Below are 16,776 nucleotides of genomic sequence, written 5' to 3'. Positions count from 1 at the left end.
GTGTGTGTGTGTGTGTGTGTGTGTACATGTACTATTGGTATTGGGGGTTGAACTCAGGGCCTCACACTTCCTAGGCAAGACCCTCCACCATTTGAGTCACACTTCAGGTCCTTTTGATTTTTGTACTTTGTGTTTTAGATTAGGGTCTTATACTTTTGCTCATGTTGGCCTTGAACCATGATCCTTCTACTTCTGCCTCCTAAATAGCTGTAATACATATCTGTACCACCATGCCCAGCTTATTATTATTACTGTTACTTTGGTCAGTCATGGGGCTCGAACTCAGGGCCTTTGTGCTGTCCCTGCAGTGCTCTGCCCCTTTGAGCCACAGCACCACCTCTGATTTTCTGGTGGTTCATTGGAGGTAAGCGTCTCACAGACTTTCCTGCCTGCACTTGCTTTGAACCTTGATCCTCAGATCTCAGCCTCCTGAGTAGCAAGGATTACAAGCGTGAGCCACTGGCACCTGGCCCCATCTTTTCTTTTTTTTTTTCTTTCAGTCCTGGGGCTTGAACCTGGCCTGGGCACTAGCTCTGAGCTCTTTTTCTCAAGCCATAGCTCCACTTCCAGTTTCTTTGGTGGAATTTCAGAGTCTCAAGGACTTGTCTGCCCAGTCTGGCTTTGAACTGCCATTCTTAGGTCTCAGCTTCCTAAGAGTTAGGATTACAGATATGAACCCCCAGCGCCCAGTTCCCTGGCTTAATTTTGAAATGAAGTCTCTCTTTTTGCCTAGGTTGCCCTCAAACTCCAATCCTCCTATCTCCACCTCTTGGGATTACAGGCCACCATGCTCAGCTAAATGTGGGGCTTTTCAAATCATTATTTGCATACATTCACAGAGAACCTACTGAGGACAGAGACCCCGGGGATAGGAGTGGAATGCTGGAGGGGTTTGATCTAGATGCACCTGTAGTGCGGCCTGGGTGTTGTGAGTGCTGTTCACAGAGCCCCATGACTCAGAGGAGAAGAGGAGGCGACCAGGCCAGCCTGCGGGACAGAAGGGACCTCAGATGTAATCTAGATTCACTCAGTCATTTAGCAGATGAGAACAGGGAAACCTAGACAGGAGACAGGCCCCAGTTCCAGCCTGGGTTTATTATCTCCATTGGAAAATCCTGGGCCCCACCCAGACCTGATTCCATTGCTCTGTGGATGCCTGGTTAGCATTGACCTCTAACTAAGGACTGGGCTTCTGGCAGCCTGACTTTGACCTATCTGTTTCCTGTAGCTGGGGAAGAAAATTGAGACCATCACCATGATTTACGACTGTGAGGGGCTTGGCCTCAAGCATCTCTGGAAACCTGCAGTAGAAGCCTACGGTGAGGTGAGCAGCAAAGGGGGGACCCCTTGGCTAGGCTACCCTATGAGATGAGGGTGGGGCTGGGGGCAGATTGCAGCCGGGAGGAAGCAGGGCCTCTTTTTCCTGGCTCCCAGGCCTGAGCCGGCTGGAACCACAGTGATTTTGCTTCCACAGTTTCTCAGCATGTTTGAGGAAAATTATCCTGAAACACTGAAGCGTCTGTTTGTTGTTAAAGGTAAGTCGGGAATTTCCAGTAATGAAGCCAAATGGGAAAAAGAGGCAAAAAAAAAAAAAAAAATCTTACGTGGAGCCAGGTGCTGGTGGCTCATGCCTGTAATCCCAGCTACTCAGGAGGCTGAGATCTAAGGATCACAGTTCAAAGCCAGCCCAAGCAGGAAAGTCTATGAAACCTGTATCTCCAGTGAACCACACATACAAAAGGTGGATGTGGAGGTGTGGTAGAGTGTTAGCCTTGATCGAATAAGCTAAAGGAGAGTCTGAGGCTCTGAGTTCAAGCTTCAGTACTGGCACGCACGCATACACACACACACACACCCCACACACACTGACGAGGGCTCAAGGACTGAACATGTCTTTATGTTCAGTGTTTATGATGTCCCTTGAGCCTCCAGGCCCAATGATGTAGGAAGAGGGGCCCAGCCTATTGTGTGACGGGGGAAGGACCTCAAGCTGGTGCTGGCTGGAGCCTCACTTCTGGGCTGCCTGTGGTCTCTCCACAGAGCCAGGGCACCCGTGGCCCAGTATAGGGTGGGGCCCTGTGGACAGATGGACTATGAATGACACTGTTAGTGACTGACTGACCCCAGCCTCCTATGGCTTGGTCTGTGTTCCAGCCCCCAAGCTGTTTCCTGTGGCCTATAACCTCATCAAACCTTTCCTTAGTGAGGACACCCGGAAGAAGATCATGGTCCTTGGAGGTGAGTGGCCCCAACTTGACTCTCTACCAATTACTCTGTAGCCCAGATTAGATCCAACTGTAGGATTGTGACCATGGCCTTACATTTTCATGCAGCTTTCTAGCTCATGACTGGTGTTCTACCACTTGAACCATACCTCCAGTCTGCCTTTTTTTGCTGATAAACTGGAGACAGTCTTGTGGACTTTTCTGCCTGAGCTGGCTTCGAACCACAGTCCTCCAGTTCTTAGCCTCTTGAGTAGCTAGGATTACAGGCATGAGCCTCTGGTGCCCAGCTGCCTATCTGCTTTCCTAAGAACTGTTTTGTGTGTTTTTTTCTCTCAGACATTCTAGATGCAAGAATGGGAGCTCACTGTTGTAGGTTTAAAGATGAAGGAAACTCCAGGCCTTGCCCTCAAGGAGCTGGGAGAGAGGGAGCCTGTGGAGGGAAAGCTAAGATACAAACCGACAGACACTGAAAAGGGATTGGAGAAGGTGCCATGGAGGGCAAGGTTGCTTATAGATGAGGGCAACTAGGAACGTCTCCATCCCGTATGCACTTTGTCCATGCCAGGTCCTGGGCCAGGTGACAGGCTGCCAAGATGATTAGGACATAGTTCTTTGAGCTCTCAGGGAAGGGAGATACAAACAGGTTTATCAGCTTGGTGTGATAAATGGAAGAAAGAGGGAAACTGAGGAGTGCCTAGCATGGGCACTCACCTGACCTGGGTTGGGGAGAGGACAGTGGCCTCTTCAGCTGGGTGTTGTGGGATGAACAGGAGTTGGCCACAGGGAATGGAGTGGAAGCCGCTTGGCAGAGAGAGGGAACACGAGTAAACCCCTCCCTGGAGATGAGGCTAAATGGGGACCCTGGAGCCAGGTGACGGAGAATCTGAGACCAGTGGGACAAGGACTGTCCAGGCCACTGGGATCCAGAGAATTCTGGGCAGGAGAAAACAAAACAACAAACCACCATGAGATTTTTTTTTTAAAAAAGCAAATCTGATCTGTTGTACTGGCAAGATTGTGGAGCGTCGGGCTGCAGGTGTGTCTTAAAGTGTTAGCACACTTGTCTAGCATGCTTGAGGCCCTAGATTTGATCCCTAGTCCTGAAAAAAATAAATCAAGATGATGAGGAGTAGATACCAGCTTGTGGACTATTGCTAGAGTCCAAGCAGGGTGTGACAGTCATGATTTGTTACAATCATGCTCTGGTGCAGACTCTTAGACGTCGGATTTATTTGGGGAGCAGCAGAATGAAATGGACTGGGTGGGGAAACTGAGGGAGAAAGAGAAATCTAGAATGGCATGTGTGACCCAGGAGGCAGAGGCATTGTAAACATTTACAGGTGTTGGAATAATAGCCAGAAACTGAGGTTGGAGACTGGAGAATTCCCCAAGGCTAAAACCTGGTGAGTAGTTGGGTGTGAGTTTCCAAGTTCAAGACCAGGCAGAGCTGGAGGAGCCCACTGGGAAGACTGAGAGGTGATGAACCAGGTTGGCAGAAAAGCGAGTGAACAGGGAGAATATCAGGTCACAAGGGCAGGTGTGCCCTGAAACCCACAAAGACACAGGAATCAGCCAGCCAGGGGAAGGCTGTTCTGTTTTGCTGGAGCAGGACATGGTGCAGTGGGAGAAAGGGCTAGAAAAACCATTTGCAGAGGACTTCGTGCTACCCATGCAGGTGGGCTGAGGAGAGGTGAGGGATCCTGAAGGTTTCACCTTTAGGATACATATTGCAAGTGTCCATTTTCCAGATGTGCTGTTGGTGAGGCCATAGTTTGGTAGAGGGACACTGTGAGGAACATACAGGTGTCTGGGTTCTGCTCTGGCAGCAAGATTCTGCTTGTGTGTGTGTGTGTGTGTGTGTGTGTGTGTATGCTAGTGCTGGGGCTTGAACTCAGGGCCTGGGTGCAGTCTCTCCCTTAGATTTTTTTGCTCAAGACTGGTGCACAACCACTTGCCACTTCGGGCTTTTTGCTGGTTGATTGGGAGTCTTTATATTTTTTTCCTGCCCAGGCTAGCTTTAAACCTCAATCCTCAGATCTCAGCTTCCTGAGTAGCTAGGATTACAGGTGTGAGCCACTGGCACCTGGCTAGATTCTGCCTCTAATTGCCTGTTCCTCTCTCTTCAGTCCCTAGCCCAGATCTGAGCTAGGTGAAGAAATTTTTTTTAAAAAATCAGAGGGGCTGGGAAGGTGGCTCAGTGGTAGAGTGCTTGCCTTGCATGCATGAGGCCCTGGGTTTGATTCCTCAGCACCACATAAGCAGAAAAAGCTGGAAGTGGCACTGTGGCTCAAGTGGTAGAGTGCTAGCCTTGAGCTGAAGAGCTGAGGGACAGTGCCCAGGCCCAGAGTTCAAGCCCCATGACTGACAAAAAAAAAAAAAAAATCAGAGCAGGTGGGCATGGTAATGGATACTTGTAATCCCAGCACTTGGGAGGCAGAGGCAGGAGGATCTCAAGTTCAAGGCCATGTTGTGAGACTCCCCGACTCCCTCTGCTTCCATCTCAAATAACCTAGATATAGCCCAGTGGTAGAGTGCTTGCCTGGCATATGTAAAGTCCCAGATGACATCTCCAGTGCATGCGCACGCATGCACACACACACACATACACACACAGAGCCTAACACTTTCGTGAGCTGCTCCCACCCACCATGTGTCTGAGGCAGTTTGGCTTCCTGGCAGCGTAGGCAGCTCAGTCTGTTCTCCCACCCACACCTCTGATTCTTTCAATCACAGCCACCTTGGGCTGGGATGGTTGACAGAGGAGCTGGCCACCGGAGCTTAGTGGTGACATCGTGTTCCAGGAGTTGCACTGTCTTAGGTCCAAACAGGTGAGCCCTGGCAGACCCTACACAGTGTCCGTGGCCTCCAGCCAGCAGTATGCAGAAAACACTGGGCTGTCCCCAGAAGCTGCTGCCTATATGGCCTATAGACTTGGCATGAAAGGATATCAAAATACTGTCCTTAGGTTTGGCACTGTAACCCTCGCTCCTCAGGAGGCTGAGATCTAGGAATCCCAATCTGAAGCCAGCCCCGGCTGAAAAGTCCATGACACAATTATTTCCAATTACTTTGCAAAAAGCTAGAAGTAGAGGCGGGGCTGAAGTGGTAGAGAGCCAGCTTTGAATGAAAAAGCCACATGAGAACTCCAGGCCCTGAGTTCAAGTCCCTGTACTGGCATATACAAAATAAATATAAATAAATAGTATTTGGCTGATGTTTATGAATTCCGATGGCTGGATGTACTAGAGCCAATTGGGACAGGGCTTGGTTATAAAAAGCAGCCAAACAAGATTGGCACCAGTGGCTCATGCCTGTCATCCTACCTACTCAGGAAGCTGAGATCTGAGGATCGAGCTTAGAAGTCCAGCCTGGACAAGAAGAAAGTCCAGGAGACTCTTTATCTCCAATGAACCACTAAAAACAACCCCAGAAGTGGAGCTGTGGCTCAAGTGGTAGAGCACCATCCTTGAGTAAAAAAGCTAAAGGACAGTGTCTAGGCTCTGAGTTCAAACCTCAGTACCAACACACATAGTCAAACAATAGGAGCTGAAGTGAAATTGGGGTTGGGGTAAAACTTAGGTACCTCCTGATGCAGTCACATGCAGGCGTGGGAAGCCTGTGAGCCTCAGAATCTTTTGGTATAGGACAGGACAGACACATGCTTCCCATTGCTGGCCATCTGCTTGTGTTGATAATTTTGCCTGGCCCACGAGCGGTGTTATAAATATCCACTGGCCCTTGGAAGGAAAAAAAAAAAACGGTTCCCCACCCTGCCAGGGATGGTTTCCTGATACCATGTACACAGCCATGTGGAGGGAAGATGTGGAGTTCTAACTGGACCAGACCCTGTGGCCTGACCCTTCCTGCCTGTGGTCCTCTGCCTTTCCCTGCTTTCTTTCCTCAGCTCCCTGCTTATATTTTTGTTTCTCTTTTGAGGCAACTTTTACTTTAGAACCAAGGCTGGCCTCAAACTCACAACCCTGCTTCTGCTGGGATTACAGGTGTGCTATATACACTTGGCTCCCTACTTGTCATGTTTGGATTGCCTTCCAACGGAGTGTGAAAGGCACTTTACAGTTTGCAAAGCGCTCTCAAATATACTTTAGTTTACCCCCTTCAAAACCCTGCAGGGCAAGAAAAACTAGATTAGAATGATTTCCTAAGACTACTGAGCTGGCCAGAGGCAATCAGAACAGAAATCGAGGGCTTCTCGTTTCTGCTGTAGGGTAGGGCCATCTTTTGGGGGATGGCTTTTGCTCTTACGATGTATTGCATGCTCATAACACCCCTTTATTTAAAGACAAGGATTGGATATGCACCTCAGGCTGCCCTTGAACTCTAGATCTTCCTGCCTCTGCCTCCCAGGTACTGTGATTACAGGCAGGCACCACCATGCTCCCTGGTAGGGGGGGAAGCAGAGACGGGTTTTTCTTCCCCTTTGACACAGACTGTCAAAGATACGGTTTAAAAAAAAAAATTCCCCTACCTTTTGGGGTAATGAAATCTTACCTAGTGTTGATGTGGCCCCTTGTTCTCTCTCCGTGCCAGCAAACTGGAAAGAGGTTTTACTGAAACACATCAGCCCTGATCAGCTGCCTGTGGAGTATGGAGGCACCATGACAGACCCTGATGGGGACCCCAAGTGCAAATCCAAGGTGTGGGGCTGGCGCGCAGGGCTGGGGCGGGAGGGGACAGGAAAGCCTGGCTCTCATCCACATGCCAGCTCACCCCCTGCTCTGCTTCTAGATCAACTATGGGGGTGACATCCCCAAGAAATACTATGTTCGAGACCAGGTCAAGCAGCAGTATGAGCACAGCGTGCAGGTAGCCCGGGGCTCCTCTCACCAGGTGGAATATGAAATCCTCTTCCCCGGCTGTGTGCTCAGGTAGGACAGGGTCCTGGCAGAGCCCCAAGCCTTTCATTCCTGGGTGCCCTGAGATGTGGGGTGGGGTGGGGAAAAATACCCCACTGCCATACACCCACCCAGAGGGAACTGTGGATCTAAATCTTTTTTTTTGGGGGGGGGTTGGTTGTAGGGCTTGAATTCAGGGCCTGGGCGCTGTCCCTGAGCTTTGAGCCATAGCACCACGTCTAGTTTTGGGGTGGTTAATGGGAGATAAGAGTCTCATGGGGGCTTTTCTGCCGGGGCTGGCTTTGAACCGCGATCCGCAGATCTCAGCCTCCTGAGTAGCTAGGATTACAGGTGTGCGCCACCTGTGCCTGGCGTGTATATTTTGTATCTAAATCGAAATGAATGCATGGCCTCTGCAGGTGGCAGTTCATGTCAGAGGGGGCAGATATTGGTTTTGGAATTTTCCTGAAGACCAAGATGGGCGAGCGGCAGAAGGCTGCGGAGATGACAGAGGTGCTGGCCAGCCAGAGGTACAATGCTCACATGGTGCCTGAGGACGGGACCCTCACCTGCAGTGATCCTGGCACCTGTAAGTTTCTTCATCTCAACAATGCTTAAGCCCGTCTGCTTTCTGTCTTGGGAGCCTCCCCTCCCCCCCCCCCGCCCGCTTCCTCTGTCATTTGGGACACTGGAAGGGTTTGAATAGGAAGGGGAGCTCCATCAGCTCATCACTCACCCCACTGCAGAGAGGAGGGCACCTGGGATTAGAGAGGGGCTGTGACTTGTCCTGGGTGGCCCTGCTGGTTCGCAGTGGGATGCAGAGACGATACCGGCAGCAGGTGAGTCAGTGCAGTCACCATGGGGTTTCAGAATGGCTGCTGGCAGGGCTCGGTCTAATCAAGCTGGGTCTGTGACTGTGGCTAGTTTTTTATTTGTTTGTTTTTGTTTTCTTTTGGTGCCTGTGGACTTAAAACTCAGGGCCTCTCATTCTCACTCTGCTTTTCCACTTGAGGCTCCATTTCTGGATTTTTAGCTGGTTAGCTGGAGCTAAGGAATCTCACAGATTTGTTTTGTTCAGGCTGGCTTTGAACTGCAAGCCTCAGATCTCAGCCTCCTGAGTAGGTGGGATTAAAGGTATGAACTAGGGGCTGGGAAGGTGGCTCAGTGGTAGAGCACTTGCCTTGCATGCATGAGGCCCTGGGTTCCATTCCTCAGCACCACATAAGCAAAAAGAAAAAAGTTGGAAGTGGTGCTATGGCTCAAGTGGTAGAGCGCTAGCCTTGAGCTGAAGAGCTGAGGGACAGAGCCCAGGCCCAGAGTTCAGGCCCCACGACCAGACCCCCCCCCCCCAAAAAAAAGGTATGAACTACTAGCATCTGGCTAGATATGTGTATGTGCGTGCGCACGCGCGTGTGCGTGCATGCGCCTGGGCACTACCCCTGAGCTTTTTTCCTCATGGCCAGCACACTACCAATTGGGCCTGGGCCATAGCTCTAATTCTGGTGTTTTTGTTTTTTGCTGGTTCTTTGGATATGAGTTTTATGGACTTTTTCTGCCTGGGCTGGCTTTGAACCCCAACACTCAGATCTCAGCCTCCTGGGTTTATAGGTGTGAATCACTGAAGCCTGGCTGCTAGATCTTTCCTAGTGATTCTTTCTCTCCTGAGGGCCGGTGAGGCAGGAATGGCTGGGCAGCTATGGAGATCTGTGTGCTACCATAGCTTGGCCTTGAACCCACCAAATGACACTCACCTCAGAGTGACGAGATTGGGAACAGAACTGAAAACAGATATTGAAAGGGATGTTCAGCCTTGCACCACTTTGCAATATTGATTAAAATCCCTTACCACCATTTTTATGCTGGTAATGGGACTTAAATTCAGGGCCTGGGCACTTCCCCTTAGCTTTTTGCTCAAGGCTGGCAGACTACCACTTGGGCCACAGCTCCACTTTCAGCTTTTTGCAGGTTAAATGAAGAGAATTTTAGCCAGGTGCTGGTGGCTCATGCCTGTAATCCTAGCTATTCAGGAGGCCGTGAGCTGAGGATCATGGTTCAAAGCCAGCCTGGGCAGGAAAGTCTCTAAGACTCTGATCTCCAATTAACCACCAGAAAACATGAAGTGACACTGTGGCTCAAGTGGTAGAGTGCTTGCCTTGAGCTGAAGAGCTCAGGGACAGTGGCCAGGCCCAGAATTCAAGACCCATGACAGAGAAAGAGAAAGAGAGAGAGAGAATTGCACAGACTTTTCTGCCCAAGCTGGCTTCAAACTGTGATCCTCAGATCTTAGCCATCTGAGTAGCTAGGATTACAGGTTTGAGCCACTGGTACCTGGCTAATATAGCAGACGTCTTAGAGGAATTACAAATTATACCATATCAGGTCTATGATATATTTATTATTAGTAGTAAGCATAATGCTTTGTTATTCTTTTATTTGAATTTATGGGGGGGCACACGTATGCCAGTCCTGGGGCTGAACTTGGAGCCTGGGTGCTGTCCCTGAGCTTCTTTTGCTCAAGACTAGCACTCTGCTACTTGAGCCACAGCTCCATTGCTCTGCTTCTAGATCAACTAGGCAGGGGGAAGAAAGGGGATGACTGTTTTTTTTTTGAGTAGTTAATTGGAGACAAGTCTCATTGACTTTCCTGCCCTGGCTGGCTTCTAACCATGATCCTCAGATCTTAGCTCCCTGAGTAGATAGGATTATAGGTGTGAGCCACTAGCTCTTGGCTGTGAATGGACTATAAAGGACAAGAAAGCTATGTGCTAGAAAAGGGATATTTCCCCACCCTCACAAACTTGTCTAGACACCAAAAAACAGAGGATTCCAGAGACTACTAGAGTTTGGATCCAGAGTCTCTTGGCCATGGACTGTCTTAGAAACCATCAAGATATCTGTCCTGGGTATAACAAGGGTCACCTCCACCTCCCTGGGATCTGCTTGCTGCCCATTCCCTGGAGCAGAAGCAGGCCACTGCATCCCTCACACCTTCCCAGGTAGAAGGGCAGTGAGTGGTGGCTGGGGCTCAGGCTAGGCGTGAGCCTGGAGAGCCAACTACTGGCTTACAGGCACATTTGTGAGAGACAGCATTCTCAAAGAGTAGCAACTCCTGGCCACATGGAACATGAACACCCAGAAGAGAAATGAAAGCTCTGGGCAGGCCAGCTGCCATGAGAGGGGGCATGAGATCTTCCTCAGGCTTCTCTGGTTGGTCCTTGTCCAGGGGTGTACTGAATGACCAAGGAGGGGACCAAAGTCTGTGTTGATTGTACTTTTTTCTTGCCATCTAGTATTTCCTGAGGGCTTACTGAAGATGGACTGCTCCATGAAGAATGGAAAGTGTAGGCTTTGTCACCAGACAAGCACAAGGCAGTCCTAAGGATCTGAACCACCCCCCTTCTTCCCTAACCCCCCCCCCCAGGGAAGTGACTCAGAACTCATGGTCAGTGCTGGGGTCCAAAGAGTTCAAGGCATGAGTCATGGGGTTGTCTGATTTCTGAAAGTCTCTCTTTGCCACCCACTCTCCAAATGTCTGAAACAAGATTTGGCTTTCCTTCCCCCCAAATAAGAGTGGAATACAGATCTCTATCTGGGGACCAAGGATTCCCAGAGAAGTTCTCCATCTTTTTTTTTTTTTTTAAGTCGGTCATGGTAGTTGAACTCTGGGCCTGGGCACTGTCCATCAGCTCTTCAGCTCAAGGCTAGTGCTCTCCCACTTAAGCCACAGCACCACTTCCAGTTTTCTTGGTGGTTAATTGGAGATGATCTCACAGACTTTCCTTCCCCGGGCTGGCTTTGTATCGTGATCCTCAGATCTCAGTCTCCTGGGTAGCTATGATTACAGCCGTGAGCCACCGGGTGCCCTGCTGAGGGCAGAATAGCTTGCTGGCTCTTGATCCTGGTACTTGGTCTAAGGAGATGGAAGGAAGAACTGCTGGCTTCGTCAGCTTGATAAACTCTGGCCAAGGTTCTGTCATCCAGAGCAGAGTAGGGGGAAGGAATATTGGTTGGTGTGGGATTTCTGAAACATACACCAAAGAAAAGGCTATTGTGAAGAAATACATGGCTACTGCTCACTTCATGCCAAGAAGAAAGAGTAGATTAGATGGTATATCATTTTATCTGAGGTCAAAAAGGGTGAAAGGTTAAGTGTTAGAATGAACACTCTGTGTGTGTGTGTGTGTGTGTTTCCTTACTGGGAAAAGTGAAAGAAAACCAACACAGGGAAGGAACAGAGTTAACGTTATTTTTGGTTTTCCTTCTTAGCTCTCTTAAAGGAGGGTTTGAATGGAAATGAATGGAACAACTCCTCAAAGAAACAGGGTCAGATGAAAAACAAGTCTGTTCTGTTGCCAGGGCTCGGAAGCTTTCTCCGCCAACTGTAGGCCCATGTTCTCTTCCTAGAGGAAAGCACTGCACACAGCTCTGGTCTATTATCCCACCAAATCTGTCCATGCCCGTGGAAGCAGCTGAGGTTCCTGTAACAAACAGGTCCTGTGGCTTAGTGGAATGCCTGAAGCCCTGGGTTCCATTTCTCAGTACCACGTAAATGAAGAAATAAGAAAAAAAAAGTCATACACACACACACACACACACACACGCAGACATCTTCACAGGAATTGTCTGGTTTTTGTGTGAAAGGAATTTTGAAACTGTCAAAACTCCCAGCAGGATTTGAGAAAAGGTTTCCTTTTAGTATAATTGTACAATATATCATCAAAGAAAACCTGTAAGTGTGGGTAGACAAAAAGCAAAGTTAAAAAAACAAACTTTTTGTTTGTGCAGCAATGTCTTGTTTTAGCTTCAGCTATGAGCTGGGGGCTCACACCTGTAATCCTAGCTACTTAGGAGGCTGAAAGCTGAAAGATTGAGGTTCACAGCCTGGCACTGGTTGCTCACGCCTCTAAGCCTAGCTACTCAGGAGGCTGAGAGCTGGAGGTTCTTGGTTTGAAGATGGCCTAGGCAGAAAAGTCTGTAAGATTCCATCTCCAATTTTGCCAGCAAAAAGCAGGCCTGGAGGCATGGCTCAAATAATAGAGCACCAGCTGGGAGCTAGCAATCACAGCAGGTGTGAAGCCCTGAGGTCAAGTCCCAGTCTTGGATAAGCTTTTTCTTTTTCTATCAGAACAGTAGTCTATTATGTGGACCACAACACCAATTGTTTAAGCAATTTTCTTTCGCACATTTGAGTTTCCCCTATCTATTATTATTATGCTCAGTTAAGCAATGACTCCTTGTTCACTTTTCTTTCTACAGGAAGAATTCCTAGCTCATTAAGTTGGCACAGTTTACTTTTTGTCAAAAACTGAACAGGGCTAGGTTTCTGAGGGCCCAAGTTGGCCAGAACAAAAGCAGGAATGTGGATGAGGGAAATTCTAGCTCCGTTGCTGTGTGACATGTGACCCCTCCCCCTTTTATCTATTAAACAGTACTAATGCTGAACTCAGGGTTGGGGGTAAGGAAAACTGAGATCACATATAATAATTACCAGTCCAATAATGTGACACATTTATAAAAGTAATACAATGACAACAGCATTATTATTTCCTTTTTTTTTTTGTCAGTCATGGGGCTTGAACTCTGGGCCTAGGCACTATCCCTCAGCTCTTCAGCTCAAGGCTAGTGCTCTACCACTTGAGCCACTGCACCACTTCCGGTTATCTGGTGGCTTTATGGAGATAAGAGTATCACGGAGTTTAATCCCTGGGCTGGCTTTGAACCATAATCCTCAGATCTCAGCCTCCTGAGTAGCTAGGATTACAGGCGTGAACCACCAGCTGGTGCGTCTGTGCTCAAGGCTAGCATTCTTCCACTTGAGCTACAATGCCACTTCCCATTTTGAGTAGTTTATTGGAGATTAGAGTCTCACAGGGCCAGGTGCTGGTAGCTCACACCTGTAATCCTGGCTACTCAGGAGGCTGAGATCTGAGGAGCATGGTTCAAAGCCAGCCCAAGCAGGAAAGTCTCTGAGACTCTTATCTCCAATAAACCACTCAGAAAACCCAAAGTGGCACTGTGGCTCAAGGGGTAGAAGGCTTGCCTTGAGCTGAAGAGCTGACAGACAACGTTCAGGCCAAGTTCAAGCCTCGTGACCAATTAAAAAGAAAAAAACAGGCTCACATGGATTTTTCTGCCTGAGCTGGTTTCAAACTGCAATCCTCAGATCTCAGCTTTCTGAGTAACTAGAATTACAGGTGGGAGCCACTGGCGCCCAGCCAATATTACTTATTTCTATTCCTTTCTCTTTTCTTGTGCCATACTGAGGCTTGAATTTAGGGCCTCAAACTCTTTCTTTTGGGTCCGGTCGTGGGGTCTGAACTCTGTGCCTGGGCGCTGTCCCTCGGCTCTTCAGCTCAAGGCTAGCGCTCTACCACTTGAGCCACAGCGCCACTTCCGGCTTTTTCCTTTTTGCTTATGTGGTGCTGAGGAATTGAACCCAGGGCCTCAGGCATGCAGGCAAGTGCTTTACCACTGAGCCACCTTCCCAGCCCCTTGTTTGGCATTTTTTTTTTACCCAAGGCTAACAGTCTACCATTTATGGCACAGCTCTACTCCCAGCGTTTTGCTAGTTAATTGGATAGAGGAGGCTCACAGACTTAACTGCCCAGTCTGACTCTGAACTATGATCTCAGGTATCAGTCTTCTGAGGAGCTAGGATTATAGGCATAAGCTTCAGTGCCCAGTTTCTAGTCTCCCTTTGGAGGTGTAGGTCATGAGCAGCCTGGTTTACAAAGCCATGATTCTCACCCTTTTCCAAGTGGTTGTAATCGTCTCTTGTCACTCATGTGGCGTTTGACATGTTGCATGCATTTTGCTCTTGAATGATCATCTCAGCTAGACTAATTTTCTAAGTGACCTAAAAGGTCAAGGACAGTTGCCTAGGACACCTGAATCCCTATCACCTACCACACCCTTAGCTCATTAACCATAATGGCCATCCCAGAGCTCTTTGTTGGCATTGCCTGAATGTCTGGTTTTCTGCCTCCCCTCAGATGTCCTACGGTTTGACAACACCTACAGCTTCATCCACACCAAGAAGGTCAGTTTCACAGTGGAGGTCCTGCTACCAGACAAAGCTTCAGAAGAGAAGATGAATCAGCTGGGAGCTGTCACCCCCAAATAACACCCTCCTTCTACAGCAGGCGTGGGCCCCCTCAGCATCTCCCTGATGGTTTCTTATTAGTCACTTTCTTACAATCCTGCAGCCCCCACCAAAAAAAAAAAAGTGGGCTGAAGGGAAGACTTCAGGCTGGACTGGGAAGCTTTTGTTCCAGAATTAGGAAGAAGGCAAATAGCTGGAGTGGGTCTCCTAGCCTCTCAAATTTACTTAGGAGTTCTCAGAAACTGGCTATCATGATAGGCTCTCTCTGTCCTGTAAGCATGGCCAATTTCACCTGTCCAGTGATATTGAAGACAGAGGAGAGGTGCTGCAGGGGGAAAGTTAGACAAAGTGGGGAAAAGATGGGGACCTGACTCTTCAGGGGAAGGAGCAGGGAATTTGCCAGCTTTCAAATGAACAGGGAAGTTGGTAATAGTGGTAGCAATGTGATTGGCTAGGAGGGCAAAAGAAGCTTTTCCGAACTTTTGTTTTTTAAAGTTGTACATCTCAGAGCCTGAGTTTATTATCTCTTGGCTTTTCCCAAGTAGTTGGTTGGAGTGGCTCAAGTCAGTGCAGACCTTACCCACTGGAAGGCAGACAGGCCTGTCTCCATAAGCATTTCAGCAACTTCTGGGCTCACTGGCTGCCTCTAATGACTAATTAATCATCGTTAGTGACTCTGAGCTTCCAGTTCAATGAAAAGAAAACACCAACAAAAAGCACAATCATACTCACCTCCAGAGGTCACAGAAGGGCAAGGAGGCTGGGGGTGAGTCCTAGAAGAGGGGTGGGAGGGGTCCCCCTCCTTGCCACCAGCCTCTTCCTAACCCTGCCTCTGAGCACCCCAAAACAGCCATGATAAGTAGGCCCCGGGGCATTGCCCACTCTGGGTGTCCGCTTGCCGACCGGCCTGCGGCGGCCTCCGCAGCACCTTCTCCGTGGGTGGCGATAGCGGGCGCGGCTAATGCCCTCGGGCTGGGGACCAAGCCGGCCGGGCCGGGAAGGTGTCGGGCAGGTGGCCACAGGCGGAGCCGAGGGCTGGGGCGGCCGCAGCCCGGAAACCTCGGCCGGGGCCCGGGGCCGCCCAGGACGCCCGGAAACCACAGGCCAGGCCTGGATGGGGGAGCCCCCACCTCCCTTTCTCTCGGAGCCCGGGCTGATCGCGCTCAGGGCCCGGGAAGCGCCGCTCACCCGCGGCAGGGGCCGTTCCGGACACCCCGGCCTTGGTTTACAACGATCTGTTAGGAAAATTAACCAATGAATAAAGCGACGTTCGGTGCACTGGGAGTGGAGCTCAATGTCAGCCGCCGGGTTCTTCGCCACCCCTCGCTCACAGCCAGACCGCCGTTCGCATTTCCCGCCCCGGTCTCGACAAAGCCAGGCAGGCGCAGAAACTCCGCCGGACAGAGTCCCGCCCCGTCCCCGGGGACCCTTCCACCAACTCGCGCTTTGATTGGTCCGGCCCGAGGGTGTGTTCTCCGCCATTTTTGTGCAGGGCACCAAGAGAGCTCCTGAACGCTTTCATAGTGAGGGCGGAAGCCACGCCCCCTTCGGCTGGTCTCTACGTGCTGGTCTTGACAAGCACGTGGGGGGCTTAAAGAGGGCGGGAGCGTGAGGAGCCGCGGATCACGTGGTGTTAGGGACCGTCTCCTATTTCCGTGGCGGCACTGCGGGTGTTAGAGGGGTTGAGGACTCCAGTTCCGCCCACCTCCCCCCAGTCTTGTCCCTGACCGGCGGCCGCGCCGGACCCTAAATAACCACCTTCGGGCTGGATGTGATGGAGAGGACGTCGATATTCGTGTTCCTTGCCTTTTACAGCGAGAAGAGCTCGTTTTTATTGAACATCTACTGGAGACTAAGACAAAAATCCCTGTTGTTCCCTCCTGGGTTTGTAGTGGGGACCTAAGGGACTGAGAAAGACAGCCGGGAAGGGCGGTCCTCATTCATTTCTCCTTACAGACTGGGGGACTGGGACGAGGGGAGGGCGATGTCCCCCTCCCCAGCCTCTCGTTTATATATACCTATATATGTCCTTAAGTAGTTATACAAAAGGGTTTCAAGTCAACCTGTCAGTTGATGAGTATAATGCGTCTGACATGAACATCTTATCTGGTACAGCAGAGATTTGAACCCAAGACCTCCTTGCCTTCAGTGTCCACTGCCCCTTTCTCTCACTTTGACGCCCCCACCATGGTCCACTAATTGCTTACTTGGGGTCCAGCAGAAGGGTCTCCCCTGTTAATCACCGTAACCACCCAAGGCCTCTCCTACTGCTTACTTTCCGGGAGTCTTGTCTGTCCTTGCCCCATCCATCCATCCGTCCATCCATCCATCCGTCCGTCCATCCATCCATCCATCCGTCCGTCCATCCATCCATCCGTCTGTCCGTCCGTCCGTCCATCCATCCATCCGTCTGTCCGTCCATCCATCCGTCCATCCATCTGTCCATCCATCCGTCCTTCCGTCCATCCATCCATCCGTCCGTCAGTCCATCCATCCGTCCGTCCATCCATCCGTCTGTCCGTCCGTCCGTCCATCCATCCATCCATCCATCGCTCCGTCTATCCATCCATCCATCCATCCGTCCGTCCGTCCGTCC

At 50.1% G+C, this 16,776-nt stretch overlaps 1 protein-coding gene across 1 annotated transcript in view; it reads left to right on the top strand.

The window, feature by feature from the left end:
• Sec14l2 (SEC14-like 2 (S. cerevisiae)) overlaps positions 1-14,226 on the top strand; it is a 28,681-nt gene extending 14,455 nt beyond the window's left edge. The window contains exons 6-12 of the mRNA XM_013014499.1: positions 1,229-1,324; positions 1,475-1,535; positions 2,155-2,238; positions 6,774-6,880; positions 6,972-7,111; positions 7,498-7,667; positions 14,071-14,226. Of these exons, the coding sequence (XP_012869953.1) occupies positions 1,229-1,324; positions 1,475-1,535; positions 2,155-2,238; positions 6,774-6,880; positions 6,972-7,111; positions 7,498-7,667; positions 14,071-14,201 (789 nt within the window). The 3' untranslated portion in view covers positions 14,202-14,226. The remainder of the gene's footprint in view (positions 1-1,228; positions 1,325-1,474; positions 1,536-2,154; positions 2,239-6,773; positions 6,881-6,971; positions 7,112-7,497; positions 7,668-14,070) is intronic.
• The last annotated feature ends 2,550 nt before the right edge of the window (positions 14,227-16,776 follow it).

The sequence above is a fragment of the Dipodomys ordii genome, unplaced genomic scaffold, assembly GCF_000151885.1.
Source record: "Dipodomys ordii isolate 6190 unplaced genomic scaffold, Dord_2.0 Scaffold23, whole genome shotgun sequence".
NCBI classification, from domain to species: domain Eukaryota; kingdom Metazoa; phylum Chordata; class Mammalia; order Rodentia; family Heteromyidae; genus Dipodomys; species Dipodomys ordii.
This window is presented reverse-complemented; position numbering and strand designations above follow the sequence as displayed.